The 15,101-nt window shown below is 47.5% G+C and overlaps 1 protein-coding gene and 2 pseudogenes across 2 annotated transcripts in view; 1 reads left to right on the top strand and 2 right to left on the bottom strand.

Annotated features, from left to right (window-relative positions):
* nej (CREB binding protein nejire) overlaps positions 1-15,101 on the bottom strand; it is a 59,155-nt gene that overhangs the window by 9,699 nt on the left and 34,355 nt on the right. For both annotated transcript variants that reach the window (XM_084601650.1, XM_084601651.1), the window contains 8 exons: positions 12,516-12,590; positions 11,092-11,576; positions 10,289-10,620; positions 9,633-9,751; positions 9,275-9,445; positions 8,848-9,005; positions 8,667-8,747; positions 8,440-8,496 (listed from right to left, as the gene is read on the bottom strand). In XM_084601650.1, coding sequence (XP_084457776.1) covers positions 8,440-8,496; positions 8,667-8,747; positions 8,848-9,005; positions 9,275-9,445; positions 9,633-9,751; positions 10,289-10,620; positions 11,092-11,576; positions 12,516-12,590 — 1,478 coding nt within the window. The remainder of the gene's footprint in view (positions 1-8,439; positions 8,497-8,666; positions 8,748-8,847; positions 9,006-9,274; positions 9,446-9,632; positions 9,752-10,288; positions 10,621-11,091; positions 11,577-12,515; positions 12,591-15,101) is intronic.
* Positions 131-1,216, top strand: LOC146191169 (uncharacterized; annotated as a pseudogene).
* LOC146191168 (uncharacterized) lies at positions 5,124-7,930 on the bottom strand (annotated as a pseudogene).

Raw genomic sequence — 15,101 nt, 5'->3', positions numbered from 1 at the left:
TGAAGTATCGACGCCACCTGTTTCAAGAAACTGCCCTGCCGCCCTGAATTCAAGGAACAGCTGTCGACGCCCTTGACCTCCAAGGCGTTCCTGAGGCCGTGACATCTGGTGGAGCTACTGGGTACGGCTCATGCACCATACACTCTTGAACAACCGTGAGTGCACCTCTCGCTTTACCGGTTCAGCGGACATCACGTCGGTGCACCACGCCAGTCGCCGGCTCCTCAGCCTCAATCCAGAGTTCGGCCTACTACCGGACAATGCTTCAAGCCTATCAGACACCCTGACCATGCAGGCCGTCCCAGTAGAGATTCAAGTTGTACTGCACCAACCACGGGAGCCTCCTCCCTTTCATGGCTTTCCGAGTGAAGATCCAGAAGACTGAATTGAGAGCTATGAACAAGTCGCAATTCTGAACAAATGGGATGACCGTGAGGAGGTTCGCTACGTACACTTCGCATTGGAGGATGCTGTGCGTATGGTTCGAAAACAGGGAAGCGTCGCTAGCCATCTGGGACGTGTTCCAAGAACGAACTGCTCAACACCTTTACGACCAAGATACACAAGGAGAGGGCCGAGATGATGCTTCAAACCCGCCAGCAGCGTCCAAATGAAAGCGTCGCAGTCTTCATGGAAGAAATGAAGCGACTATTCCGACGCGCTGATCCATCCATGTCTGAAGACAAGAAGATGCACTTTTTGATGAGAGGTGTCAAGGAAAAACTTTTCGCCGGCCTTGTGCGCAATAGTCCGACCACTGTCAGCCAGTTTGCCACCGAAGCTAGTACCATTGAAAAAATGTTGCACATGCGTTTGAGGCAATTTGACCGTCCATGCCAAGTCGCAACTGCGGCTTGTGTCAATGCAGCTGGTTTCAATGACACTTTGTGAAACAATACGAGCCGTTGTACGCGAAGAACTGTGCAAGTTGTTTCCGCACTTGCCGCAGTCCCGACCTCCTGTCCCCGACATTATCAGGGAGGAGGTCCAGCAACCATTGGGAACCATGGATTCTGCTCTGCAGCCGCCACCGCCACATCGCACCGCCGCAGATTGTGAGAGCTATGCCGCCGCACTTCATCGCCCGGCACAGTCCTCGGAGCCCCTTCATGAGAAATTCATGCCGCCGCCTTGGACTCAGCGCCTACCTGCCCACTACATCCCAGTGGGATCTTCTGCTTCCCGAAAGTCAGACGTATGGCGAACACAGGATTGACGCCCCTTGTGCTACCATTGCGGCAAAGCTGGCCCTGTCCGTCGATAGTCCGTACCGATGCATTGGACTGCGTGGTTTTGAGTTCCACGCCCCACGACTGCTGTCGGGTCAACATCCTCGAGACATCGACAACTATTTCGCCGACACCAAGCCACAAAGTGCATCTTCCCGGTCGCCGTCTCCTTGCCGCTTCTCATCCCCCCACCGTACACACACCCCCCCCCGCAAATCGGCGCCGGTTCCGAGTCTTCAGAGAAACTAGAGCCTGCAACTTGGCGAGCTCCACAAGATCACCCACAGACGCTTCGACAACCGTTAAGATTCACAGTGTTCCTAAAGCGACGAAGACTGTACGGTATGCATCGAGAATGGAGAAAGTGACAACTGCCGCCCGGCGCAATGAATACGGTACGACTGAACGACGACCTCGCGCTTTAAGGCGGTCGCACCTTTGTCAACTGGAAGAGCCGTGATCATAACCCGTCGGGCCGTTGTGCCGACCACTGCTGATTTGGAAATCGCTGTCGACGGAACTAACGTCACCGCTCTTGTGGACACAGCTATTCAGTGATCAGTGGGCAACTTGCCGCAACTCTCAAAAGGGTAACCACACCTTGGGACGGACCACACATTGGCGCTGCCGGCGGCCACTTGGTTACACCTCGTGACATGTGTATGTCACGGGTAACAGTTCGAGGGCACACATACTTACGCCGTTTGTCATTTTGGAAACATGCTCGCGTGACGTTATTTTGGGGCTCGACTTCCTAACTGATAACCTAATAACGGCGCAATTATCGACCTGCGCTCCGGATCACTTATTCTGTCCACTGAAAATGCCCTACACAGCTGTAGCTCAGATAGCCCAAGAGCGCTCAAGGAACATGTCACCATACCCCCGAGGTCTACGCTGATTATTTCTCCGAGCAATGCAGCTCTCGGCGACGTTGATGAGGTTGTGGAAAAAAATTACTCTTTGCTGCTTGAGCGTGCTGTCTCTGTTGCTAGGGGTGTCGCCCACTTACATGCCGGCAAAACCGATGCGTTCATCACAAAACTTCAGCGACGAATATCAGCGCTTGAACAAAGGAACAGCCGTCGCTTACATCGGCGCTATTGACGACATGCAGGATGTGTCTCCTCTTGCGTGTGCCTCGCTCAGGAAGCTGGAGAGTGGCGTTGCATTCCTGTAATTTGATGTGAACCCCGACCTATCGGACCAGCAGCAGCATGAGGTGCAACACTTACTACAGCGGTACAGCGACTTCTTTTCATCCTCTTCTTGTGTCGGACGGATGCATCTCGTGAAGCCCCGTATTACCACTGACGAAGCGGCGCGACCTTTGCGGCAGTCTCCGTATCGTGTATCTCCGACTGAACGCGAACCATCAGACAGCAAGTACAAGATATGCTCGATAACGTCATTCAACCAGTCCGTGGGCAGCGCCTGTCATGTTGGTAAAAAAGAAAGACAGCACATTACGCTTCTGCATAGACTACCGCCGGCTTAATAACATAACAAAGAAGAATGTTTACCCCCCTGCCCTGAATCAATGACGCGCTCAATCTCCTCTGCAATGCCAGGTACTTTTCGTCAATTGACCTGAAATCTGGTTAATGGCAGATTGAGGATGAGAAAGACAGAGAAAAGACTGTGTTCATCACGCCTAATGGTTTGTATGAATTTAAAGTTATGCCCTTTGGTCTATGCTCTGCTCCGGCAACGTTTCAGCAACTTATGGATACTGTGCTTGCAGACTTGGAATGGCAGACGCGTCTCGTCTATCTTGATGACGTCATTACTTTTATTTTCGATTCGACCTCGGATATCAGATATAACAATGAGCAGCCATTGCACTGTCAGGTTTGCCATGTATTCTATGGTAAAATAAACCGCTTATTACAATGGTTTAATATTATATTACCGGTTATAATAACCAAATATGGTCACTGAAAGTCAACAAAAACGTGGAAACGCGGTGACCACATGCCCTGCAGAAAGAAGAGGGCCAGATTGCCGTGAAACAGACAAGCTTACAAATTACAGGTTTCTTCCCACTACGAAATAAAAAGTGAAAGCTACTTCGTCCTCATTAAATGTGTAAATGTGTAGTTTATAATGTTTTCTTTGCTTTTTTCGGCCTAACCTGGTTATAACAATTATCGGTTATGACAATATTTCCAATGCTCTTCAATATTGTTATAAGCGGGTTTTGACTGCACAGTCATGAGCAAAAATAGTATACAAAACTCGGTCCTGCGACAGAGCTCAGGAAAACGGCACGGAAGTCCCGTCTAGTGCCACCGATAGGGACAGCTACAGTGGCACACGCATGTGGATAAAATGGGGCAAAGCAGTGATTGTCTCGATCTTAAAAAGCTGTTGTTAGATGAAGTCGCAATGCAGTTTTCCCGAGCTCCGCCGCCGCCTGTGTGTTGTATACCACTTTTGCTCACGACTCTACGTTCACTCTTCCAGCCTTTCCTCTGCTGATACAGCATCAGATCAGCTCCAAGGCAAATTTCACTGAAAAGCCAACTTTTTCCTCACTACACAGTTATGAAAGCGTGCTGCTGTGGCATGACCACATACCATATGAAGGGGGAGGAGGGGATCAGAACTAACTTTTTTGTTTCTCTACAGAATCGGCTGAAATTTGGCACACAAACAAATATAAAGTTTCATAATGATATCTTCATTAGTTTTTGTTTTATAACAATTTATATGCTCGCTGCTTGTGCAAAGCCAGGCACAGTAACATAACATGGTAGGGAGCGAGGAAAACTTTCCATGCTTGCCCAAATGTCTAATCTACAGCAAGACAGTGTTAGATTTTTTTTTTTCATGCGCTAATAATTTTTTACTAAGCATGACAAGCACATGACTGTCCATCACTGCATAAAACCATGCACTTATTGTGAAATAATAAAAAAATGAAAAGAAAAAAAATTTCAAGACTGTCTTTACGTGCAGCAAAGTTTATGGATCGCAGCAAAACAAACTGGATTAAAATTGGTTTATGCATTGTTGTGCTATGCTTTCCACGAGCAAGATGATCGACAAAAAAAGCATAATTGAGAAAACACCCCGAAAACTTTTGCAAGCACTGCAGATTTATTAGAAAGCACCAGGGCTGTAATATTTCGCATAACTGCTGTCAGGCATTTTCTTGCACCTCTGCCTCTTTTTTTTTTGGTGTGCTTTGGATGCCCTCTTCGAACGTTCTTGAACCTTTTCTTGAGCCCTCAGGACGGCAAGGGCACCAGGGTGCACACCCAAGGTAGCACAAATTTCTGAGTAGGCTCTTTGGCTCCCTGAATTGTACCTCATGACTGCTTGGACATAAAGTTTTAGCAAGCACTGAGTTCACCACGAAAACCTGCACAAGAATAAGCTCACTGTCACAAGGAGCCAAAATTTGTTCTTCGCCTTGCTGGTCCATCAAACTCCAACTTCCGTTCAGTTGCAGACACTGCGCGAAGAGGTCGCGAACGCCGCTGCTGTCATCGCCGATACAAAACGTGGCTCATGGCGTGCCTGTATAGTGCGGCTGTCGGCTGACGATTCATCCAGTGAATTTTCAGTCATCACTGTAGCTTGTCGATGGGTGGGTTTCACTCGCAGGCTGAGTGTCCATGTCGCACGGGGCATCTCTGCCGGCGATGGTGCCCTTCAGCAGAAGCGCGCTTCTTTTGTGTTTGTGCGATTGTTACAAGATGGAGACGACCAAGAATTCAGGAACTGAACGGCGAGACTTGGAGCTTTCAAACGATACCAAGATGGCGGCACTCGGTGGTGGAAAAGACAAGATATGGCTCCGCGAACTGTGGTGCTTTTGCGCGATTTAAATCTCTTTTCTCATCCTGTGCACTGACAAATTTTTTTTTGGGGGGGGGGGGGGGGCACTTTTATTGCATTTTCAGCCAAACCATTTTGCTACAACGTAGATTAGGTGTTGCAGATGCTGAAACGAGTGGTTTTTCGTGATTTTCGCGACATGATCCCCGTGTCCCCCCTTAAGGGGAGATGCTACTCGAAGACACTTCTTAAATATACATCCTATAACAATGAAACTCAGGCTACTTATATAGTTTTATGCTGATTTCAAATATGTAATTAATTTTACTGTACGTTGCATAGTTTGTTTTGTACCATAACAATGTGTAAAATATAGGCTTTTTTGCCCTCACTTTTCCATCACTAAACTTCTATAATTATGGACCAGTGATGGTTCATATTCCTCTGCTTGAACAATAGAATGCCAAAAACTAACTAGAAAGTGCATCTGAAATGTGTTAATGCAGGTGAATATTTTGAACCTGTGAAGTCCACATTTTTCAGATCCCAGGCAGTTTTAATTGAAATTTGTGTAATATATATATATGCATTACTGGGATATAAAGGAGATAATGGCACTCCTCACACCTTAATGTGGGCAAAATTTCATCCAAATCCGAGCACTAGAAGTACCAAAACCAAGATGGGCAACCTCAAAAAGTTGCCAAAAAGTACATTCTGAGAATAACGAATTTGAAAGTCAAAATTGAATGTTTATTTACAAAAGAAAGCATAAAATGGAATGAAACTTGCACATAAAACAGGTAAACTGTCCCTCAAGCAGCCACAGCAACTAAAAGCTGCCCGCACAGCAGGTTTCTCCCTCACGACCTTTCTGTGCAGACTCTTCAATGGCTTGTGCTGTCCTATGATGCACCAAGCTCAGCCAGATCTTGAGGTGGAAGCACACCCAGCTCTTCAAGGACACGTTTGAAGCTGGAGTGCCCTTGATTAAACCACAAAACTGCCAGGGCAGTGGCCATCTCCACCACAAACCTTGAGGCAAACAGTGTCTTAGGACAAAAGCCATATTTTGCTATTTAGCGACTCCACTGCATTCAGAGTCTTTCCCTGAACACAGCGGGTCAGCAGCTTCTAATCCGTTAATCTCTTAAATATAGGGAGTATTGCCATTCCCTGGGCTTTAGTGAGGAGGGGTGTGTGGGCAGGTGCTGGTTCACCCAAGGCTTCAGCACGCTGATGTTTACACCAGGATGCTGGTCTGTCTGGGCAGAATTTGTGGCTGCTCGCGCCATCTGAAGAGCAGGAATGGAAATAGGAGGCCCAAATCGCTCGGTGCATGCCCTGAACACTGCACCTGTTGCTTGTGATGGCAACCTGGTAATAAGTTTGAAGTTTCTGAATGTGGGATCTTTTAGTTTCCCCCTCTTAGCAGCGGTTCTTCTAGCTTGCGAAGAGCAGTGCCAAGGCGCTTTGCCACATGATTCGTACAGTCCTCTTTTTTCTACTTTCACAACTCTATCATATACATCTGCTTCCACTACTGCAGTGTATGCCTTTGAAACCCCATCGCGGAGGAATTTAAGCGCAGCGGTGTGTCGTGGACCAACTCCTTTGCTATATCTGCAATGCAGCTTGTGCTTCCATTGCATGCGCCGAACAGTCGACATTCCTCTCACATACAGGGCTGTGAAAAGCTTGCCAAGTTTCCTCCTCTTCACCTGGTAGGGCCTTGTGTCGACTGCACGCTAAGCAGAAGTTGGACAGGACTTGGAAGTTTAAACAAAGGCCAGTGTCGAGGGACACGACCGTGCCGATGCCATTGTAGCTGTTATGGCCTCGTTTGTGTTACGTACCGTCAAACATGACGGCAATTTCGTTCCCGCCCGCTTCACTTTTGGTGAGCTGCCTTGATCTCTCGTGATTATCACTGACTGCAGTCACTGCCGCATCGCGAACTTTCCGGCTGAGGGCTACAAACGATTTGTGCTGCATTAGCTTTCGCAGCCCGAGAATTACAGAAAACCTTACCAGCTGATCATACCCCATTCCTATGGAGCGCGCGGCCACAACTGCCTCTACATTGACAGCGAAGCTATCACGCGAGCTCCCGATGTCGTAGGCTCGGCACGTCACCCGCTGCACTCACGCTGACCTCGTCGCCTGATGATGCTCGGCGTGAACTGTATGTTGCTGAAAGAACACTTTAGGGGCACTCACGTTTCTCGCACTGTAGCTATAGAAAGGATGCAAGTCCTTTGTGTTTTTCAGCCGGTTCTCGGACGCGCATTTCCGAACAGTGACACGTCAGACATATCGCACTACTCACGAGGATGTTCAGCGCTGTGATGTCGATATTCACAGCCAACTCCTCATCTCGAGCACTTTCCTCGTCACTGAAACGTTCAATCTTCTTTTGCGAGGCACTGATGTACTCCACCGCCGTGTCAACTCGCTGATGTGATCGGCGTCGCTGACGCTAGGCCTTGCGGCCGCGGGTACCCTTACCGTTGGGCAAGCCTTCAGCCTTGATTTGCGCCCCCATCCTTTAAATTTATGCACCGATCGATGCTTAACTGCCCGATGGCTGCGTTTGCTAAGATTTCCTTGATCCATAGCGAAGGTCAATATGAAAAAAGTTCGTTGTTCAGATGCGTAGCTCAACAAGACACTGGAGCCACTGGTGGCACAGTGAAAAACTTGTCACCAAGGATGGCACACTTGCGCAATGAGTGCAAAGTATAAGCTTCACCAAAACAGAACACACAAGATGTAAAGGAAGTTCAGCAGAAGTCCTCAAGGTGTGCAGTGACAAAGGCGCATGTTTACAGCAGCATTCTTCATCAGATGCAAGGAAAGCTTGGCATCGCTAAGCTCATAAATGGCACCAGACGCAATTTTCAGCAACAATGAACTCACGCACTGCTGCCCTTTCACGTGCTGCCCTTTCACGAACCTTTCAGTTGCCCACCCTAGAGTGCCACCTGCTTGTGTTTATTAGCAGCCAAATTTACAGGAATTTGTGTCCATACTTCCGAGATGAATATCAGATAAAGTGAATGACCTTTTTTTTCCATAAAATCCAACTTCATTATAGCAGGGTTCAATTGTATCTGCATATTCTTAGAAATGTTCTTAAACGAGAAATTACCAAACTGCCCCATGAGAAATGATCTAAATTAGGATATTCTATTTTGCCATACCTTTTCTTCCAGTTGAAATTTTCGAAATCTAAATGCAGATTAGCAATTGACATTTCACACTACACTGGCATGCTAAGTTTCAACAAGATAAGTTGACAAAAAAATAATTCTCACAACCTTCATCTCCCCCCTTTTTAAGCTGTCTAGGGTATGTCTGTAACATCGTGCAACTGTAATCTACCGAAGGACCACAATGGAAGAACCCCACAAAAGGTACTTACGGCTCGAGCTCCAAGTGATCGTTCTTCATTTCCACGAACTGGTCCTTACGAATTGTTCTGCAAAAGAAAAAACCCACGCAAGTCGAAAACACTTTGTGAAATCGAAGTTCAGTAAGCACAGAAACAGATAAAACAGAGAACAAGACATGCTTCATTCAACTAAGCAGCTGCACAGCTACATGAACATTAAAGGCACAGAGCAGCACTGAACATGGAAACATGCTTACGTCTGAGGCTGCGTGGGATCATCTCCAAGGGTAACGGAATCACCGGGAATTTCCGCAAAGCACTTTTGGCAGTAGGTATACCTGCAGAACAACCCAAGGGTAGAAGCCACGTCAAACACTGCCCCCTACAATGGCACGAAGCAGAACGTACCAGTTCTTAAAAAGCGTACAGGTTGCTTACCGGTTCTGGTAACTCCAGTACTTGGCATCACGGGGGATGGTGCACAGCTGCTTGCCAAAGCAACAAAGAACTTGAGGCTGGTAGACATACTTGCGGCCACAACAATAGCCTAACGACTGCATAACAGGGTCAATCTCCTGTTCAAATTCTTCAGACAGCTGCAAAGAACAGTACACTCATAAGTTCCTTTCAGGAACCAGAGATTTTTGTTTCAAGTATCATAAGTACACCTCAATACGATCCACGAAGAATAAATGTGGTTGGTCATAAGCCTAAATTTAAATGATCACAAGTCTACTGTGGAGCTACTCAGGCTAAATATTTTTAGATGGAAATGCTGTTCAGTCAAAGCAACAACAGCAAACCCCCCCCCCCCCCCCCCCCCCTTCCCAAGCTAACCACAGACGTCGCAATGGTTCCTACTTACTTTGGTGCAGTAGCGGTAGACGCGTGACGTCTTGCGGTTGTACAGCCAGGCATTTTCAAACATAAGCCAGACGTCATCCACATACTGCCAGGGATCCTGGTACTGCCCAGTGTCCAGTTTTCGTTTGATTGTAGATAAATCCATGGGATTTTTGACAATGTCAAAGTAGTCCTAGAAGGATGAAGAAGCAGAATTTTTTCATTCCCCACCTCTTTTCAAAATGCGAAGTAAGCACGAGTGTGAAACTGGGCAAAGCATTTGAAAGTGAGACACATGAAAATTAAAGGCAAAGAATGTGCTCCTTAACCAACAACGAGAACAGAAGGTAAGACTCAGCAGCAGCAGCAGCAACACTTACGGGTATTTGAAGTAGTTGAGGGTCCACAGGTTGCCGAAATGGCAGGGAGTGAGGATCTTGTCTGTACAACTTTTCTAACGTTGGCATCAGTGCTTGCCTTAGCTCATCTGGTTTGAATACTGAGAAGAAAAAAAAAAAAACACACGCTGCAAACACATCCACCATTCCTACACCCTCAAGCACAATACAAAACACCACAAATGTGCACCCCCTAAAGGGTAGCTGAGGAACAACAAATGAAACAAACGGGGGACACGACAGACAACCCAATGCATGACAACACAAGCTGTTCCCATAATGCAAAGTTACTTGCTGCAAACATGTTCTGCTTCAAGGGGGAGGGAAACCTCAGTGAATACTTTGGAGCTTTACTTGCATCATAACACTATTTTCGTGAACACGCATGTCCCCATCATGAAAGCTGGCTCAATCACGAGTATCTTTCTCATCTGCCTACCCTTATCCACTCATATTAACACCTACTCATATTTACCACTCACAAGTGTGAGTGTAAGACGAATTGAGTGAACTCACTAGCTTTTGCAACCTAGGACTTCTCCGTGTAAAAACTACACCTTTTTGAGCAATGCAGCCACACCATAAGAAGGAAAAGGATTCTGCAGTATGTTCACATGGTAGAAGCAATGGATTCACACCTTTCTTGTTTGACCTAGGCTTTGGCGGTGAGCTAGCAGACGTAGATGCAGACGAGGAAGACTCTGCCGTGCTGACAGGCTCCGACTTCGTGGTCACCGGCTTTATGTCGGGCTTGGCTGCAGGGGTAGAAGCATCGCCTCCACCCATACTGCTGGCTGGCGTGGACACGGGCTCCTCCTTAACTGAAAGGGGCTCCTCCTTGACTGGCCCAAACGAAGGAAGCCCATTCTCACCAGGACCTTCTAACCGGTTTTCACCCTTGCCTATGGACCGCAGGTCGGGCTTACAGTCCACCTCCATCTTACCGCCATCTTTCATTGATTTGGGTCCACTGCAACGAGAAAGTAATCCACACGACTTCATGCATCGGCCACGGCCAAGCCACGCAGAAATATGAAACACAATCAATAGCAGAACAAACACCCTTCACCGCTGGAATGTTTGGCTCAATTCCTGAAGACAGGCATGACATCACTACGAGATAAAAAAAGCAGTCCCACCACGACTGCTCAAAGACTCACGATTTCAATCTCAATCATCCACTGAAGCTTACCTTTTGTTCAGTGAGCAAGCAAATGTACTATGGAGCATCAATTGGTGTTAGAAAATCAGAGGTACAGAATAAGACACCCCCCAAGACCTGAAATCGCTCAACACCACCTCCACAATCCGTATATATGCCTCATTGCGCCTTTTACAGGACTGCTCTACACATACAACCTTTTCCACACACACACCAGATGTCTGCCTACCGACACTATGCACAGAAAGTCCCCAGAGGTTTCAAAAGAACATTCCTTACCCAGAGCAGCTGTCAAAGTTCTCAATGGACTTCTTGCCCTGGGCTGGAGTCGCTGCTGCTGACCCCTCGGGTGTAGACAGGGTGAGTGAGAGATCGGGATCGGGGCCCCGAGATGAGTCCTCCGGATCCTCAGTGGCCAGGATCTGGTCGGGCAGCTGCTGCGATGGGGGCGGAAGCGGTGCCGGCACGGGAGCCCCCAGGGGAGTTGGCGGTTGCGAGCCCCCCAGGCTTGATGGTACCGACGAGGCTCGCGGCGGTTGTTGGCTGGGTGGGCCCTGTGGTTGGGGTGTCGAGGCCTGGCCCAGCAGTGACGGCTGCTGCATCAGGCCTGTGGTGCTGCCCGGTGGAGTCTGCTGGGGTGCCAGTTGCTGCTGCGGTGGCTGTTGCTGCTGCTGCGGTGGCTGCTGTTGCTGTGGCTGCTGCAGATGCCCCTGGGACTGGCTCACTGGTGTTGAGTTCAGCTGTGACTGTAGCATCTGTGACATCTGCCGAGAGAGGCACATGGGCAGTGAATCACAAGTCGCTGCAAGCACCAATCCAGTGCGCAACACTATAGGCTGCATCCCTACTGCATGGCATTCGAACAGACACACAGCACCGCATAGCAAGATGACCAAATGTGCTCAGTCAATTGAAGGGCTACAGGAATGACTGAATTCTCCTTTTAGGGACCATAGTTTTCTACACTTAAGAAAAAATTTGCAAATTACGGCGTTTCAGTTGTAATTATGAGTCAGATGCTAAGTCGTTTTCTTTGAATTATTACTGTCACCCACATCAATATGAATAACGTAACGATAAAAATTTATGAAATGATAATGAACAAGTTTCTACTGATAACTATGATATAAATGTTAGCATTGCAATCCTACACTGCACCTGTGCTACAATATCATCAAATAAAAAGTATGTGGCCATGACAAGCTGCTCTTTAACATAACCATTTTTATCAACGATGTCCTTTAATTTAAAAAAAAAAAAAAAAAAGTATAGTAATCTGTAGTCTGTAGTCTATGGAAGGTAACACGAGAGTGCAGTTTCACTTCACAGTATCTGAATTTTCACTGCACGAGAGTTATCAGGAACAAAACAGTTCATTCACTTTCGCTGAGCTGAAGGGACATCTGCCAATGCAAACCAGATTACGCTCTAGGGTACAGAGTTCACTTCAGCCAACATACACAAGTTGAATGTTTCACCGAACCTTCTTTTCTTTTGGCACTGGGCACACAGAGAACCAAACAGCCTTCATTTAGCTGTTTATTCGGACACTGTGAAGAATGCCATTTAAAGTGATCAACCTGAATGAAAGCTTCCTGTACGTCCCAGTGAGACACTAAACGTCTGTCCCTCGTGAAACGTTTTCCAAAATGCACACTCAATTCCTACTAAACCATGAAGTCACGAGCAAAAAAGCAGGTTACCTGTGCAGATGCAGCAGAGTTTGCTGTCCCTAGCTGACTTGTTTGGTTCATCAGCTGCTGGGCTTGCTGCTGTATCTGAAAAACAGAAGGAAGACATCCCCCCCATCAATAACATAGCACTTTTCAGCATAGGTGAATGCAATAGCCAGAATTTTTAGAGCAACAAACTTTTTGTTATTAAAATATTTCCCCTTTCTACATCAATTTTACATTCATGTAATGGTTCACTTTTTTTGTTGCGAAAGCAACACTCTGACAGCCAAAGCGAGACCTCGGTCTCCTCATAAAAAAAATCATCCTGCCACGACATCTGAATTCATGTTACCCATATGCCATGGGCCGCCAATTCTGGCTGCTCCTTTCATATGGGAGGGTGATATAAGATTAAGCCTGCCAGAACCATTTGCATTCTCGTTACCCCTACAATACGCAAGCACGTCCATACAGCATGGTTGAAGCATGACTTCATATGTGGGCTGGTAGCTTAAGCTCTCACGTTATACCCTTAACGGATGAACTTAAGGTAGCCCCTTACACTGGTAGAGCATGATAGGGGAATAATGTAGCAGGCAAAAGAAGCTTCCGCCGTTGCTTTCGCAATTCAACTAGAGTTAACCAGAGCTAAACTAATTTTTTTCCCGCACAGGAAACATCTGCAGTTGAACCCCAGTACAATGAACGCCGCTTCAATGAAATTTTTGCCACAACGAAGTATTTTGCATTCCCCGTGAAACTCCCATAGGGCTTAATGTATTAAAATTTCCTCAAAAACGAAGTACTTTGCGAGCACGTGTTTGCTTCTACAAATTTTTTTTTGTGAATTTTCGCAGATAAGTGGCCCCTCCATCTTGTCTTTCTTCAGAAGTTGGGTGCTGAAGGCGACTTTCCAGTTCCCGCCATTAATTTTTTTTGCATTGCAGACCACTGAGAGTGGGCGGGTTGTGCACTCATACCGCACATCGTCCTTGCGCGCACCGCTCGTTCGCTCTTTTTTTCCTTGAGATGACCACGTGAATTTTTGAAGTGACGTCACGCCCCGCTCATTGGCTAACTCCGTTCTCCGTGTAAAAAAAAACGAGTCCGCCATTGCCTTTGCTGGGCTTCTCCGATTGATGCAGCTCGCGGTCATGATCACGTGAGAGCGGTGTTGGCTGGCAATGGCAAGCGTTCGCCGCCTCCAAGCGAAGAGGGGCTGCTCGAAAGCGCGTTGTAAAATGCGCCAGCGTGTAAATATGACGTCATCTGCTAGCGTCTTGGGCAGCGTCGTCTGCTAGGAACCGAGCGTGTTTCAGGCAGGCTGAGGACTGGTGGGCGGAGCTTCGTGCCCTGTCGGAGAAAAAAAGAAAAACGTGAGGCGGGCTGGAATTCATGGTAACTAAATGCAGGAAGAAGCTCACTTCGCATCACCATTTTTTCCTTTGTATGTCCTTGTCGTTCGTGAGTGCACCATTTAGCGTGGTCTCGTCTCTGCTAGTCACTGCTAACTTCCTAGGATGTCACCGCCAGCGAAGAAGCGAAAGTTTTTTTCGCTAGAAGAAAAAGCGCGTATTATTGTCGAAGCAGAAAGCGGGAAGAAGGCAAATATTGCCGCAGATTTTGGCATCGTTCCGAGTTCGTTCTCAATGATACTGAAGAGTTTACCCTTCAGCATTGGCAAGGCATTTGCGTCGGGCACTTCAGCTCAACACAAGAAGGGGACGCAGCCAACAAACATACGAGGAGCTCGCCAACGCTGCCTATGCCTGATTCGTCAAAACGAGAGCCAAGAGCATCCCGCTTAGCGGCAGCATTGCTCAGCAGAAGGCCCTCAATTATGCCTGTTTTCTAGGCCTGGCCGGCACAGGTTGGCTCAATCGCTCCAAAGCGAGGCACAACATCGTAGGAAAAGTTTTGTGCGGGGAAGAAAGTTCGCAGACCACTGAATGGGTGGTGGACAATGTGGCCGATATTATGAGCAGCTATGTGCCATCCAATATTTATAACGCGCACGGGACGGGCCTCTTTGAGATGCTGCCAGCAAGGACGCTAGATTTTCAAGGGCAGCGTTACCAGGGTGGCAAGCACAGCAAGGAAAGGGTGACTGTGCTGCTGTGCAAGAATATGGATGGACCGGACAGACGTTCCCCGTTAGTTATTGGGAAAAGTGCCAAACCACGCTGCTTCAAGGGGAGCAGAAGCCATCCTGTCAAGTATGGTGCTAACAGGCGATCGTAGATGACCCGTGCCATATTTGCGGACTGGCTTACGGCACTTGACCGCGACATGAGCAGGCAGAACTGAAAGGTCTGTTTGCTCTTGGACAATTGTTCTGCCCACCAAATCGACGACATAAGCTGTCAAGAGTCGAAGTGAGATTTTTCCCGCCGAACTGTACTTTTCAATTATTCAGCCGCTGAATCAAGGCATCATCCGAAGCGTGAAGCGCGCTTATCAGGAGAGGCTGGTTCAGCGGATTCTCTTGAACATCGAAACTTGCAGGGAGACAAAGGTGGACCTATTTATGGCTCTTCAGATGATGGCTGCTGTGTGAAATGTGACGCAGTCCACTTTGATCTAGAACTGCTTCCAGCACACCGGGTCTGTTGA

The sequence above is a fragment of the Amblyomma maculatum genome, chromosome 4, assembly GCF_055883805.1.
Source record: "Amblyomma maculatum isolate TAMU_Amacu chromosome 4, ASM5588380v1, whole genome shotgun sequence".
Classification (NCBI taxonomy): Eukaryota; Metazoa; Arthropoda; class Arachnida; order Ixodida; family Ixodidae; genus Amblyomma; species Amblyomma maculatum.
This window is presented reverse-complemented; position numbering and strand designations above follow the sequence as displayed.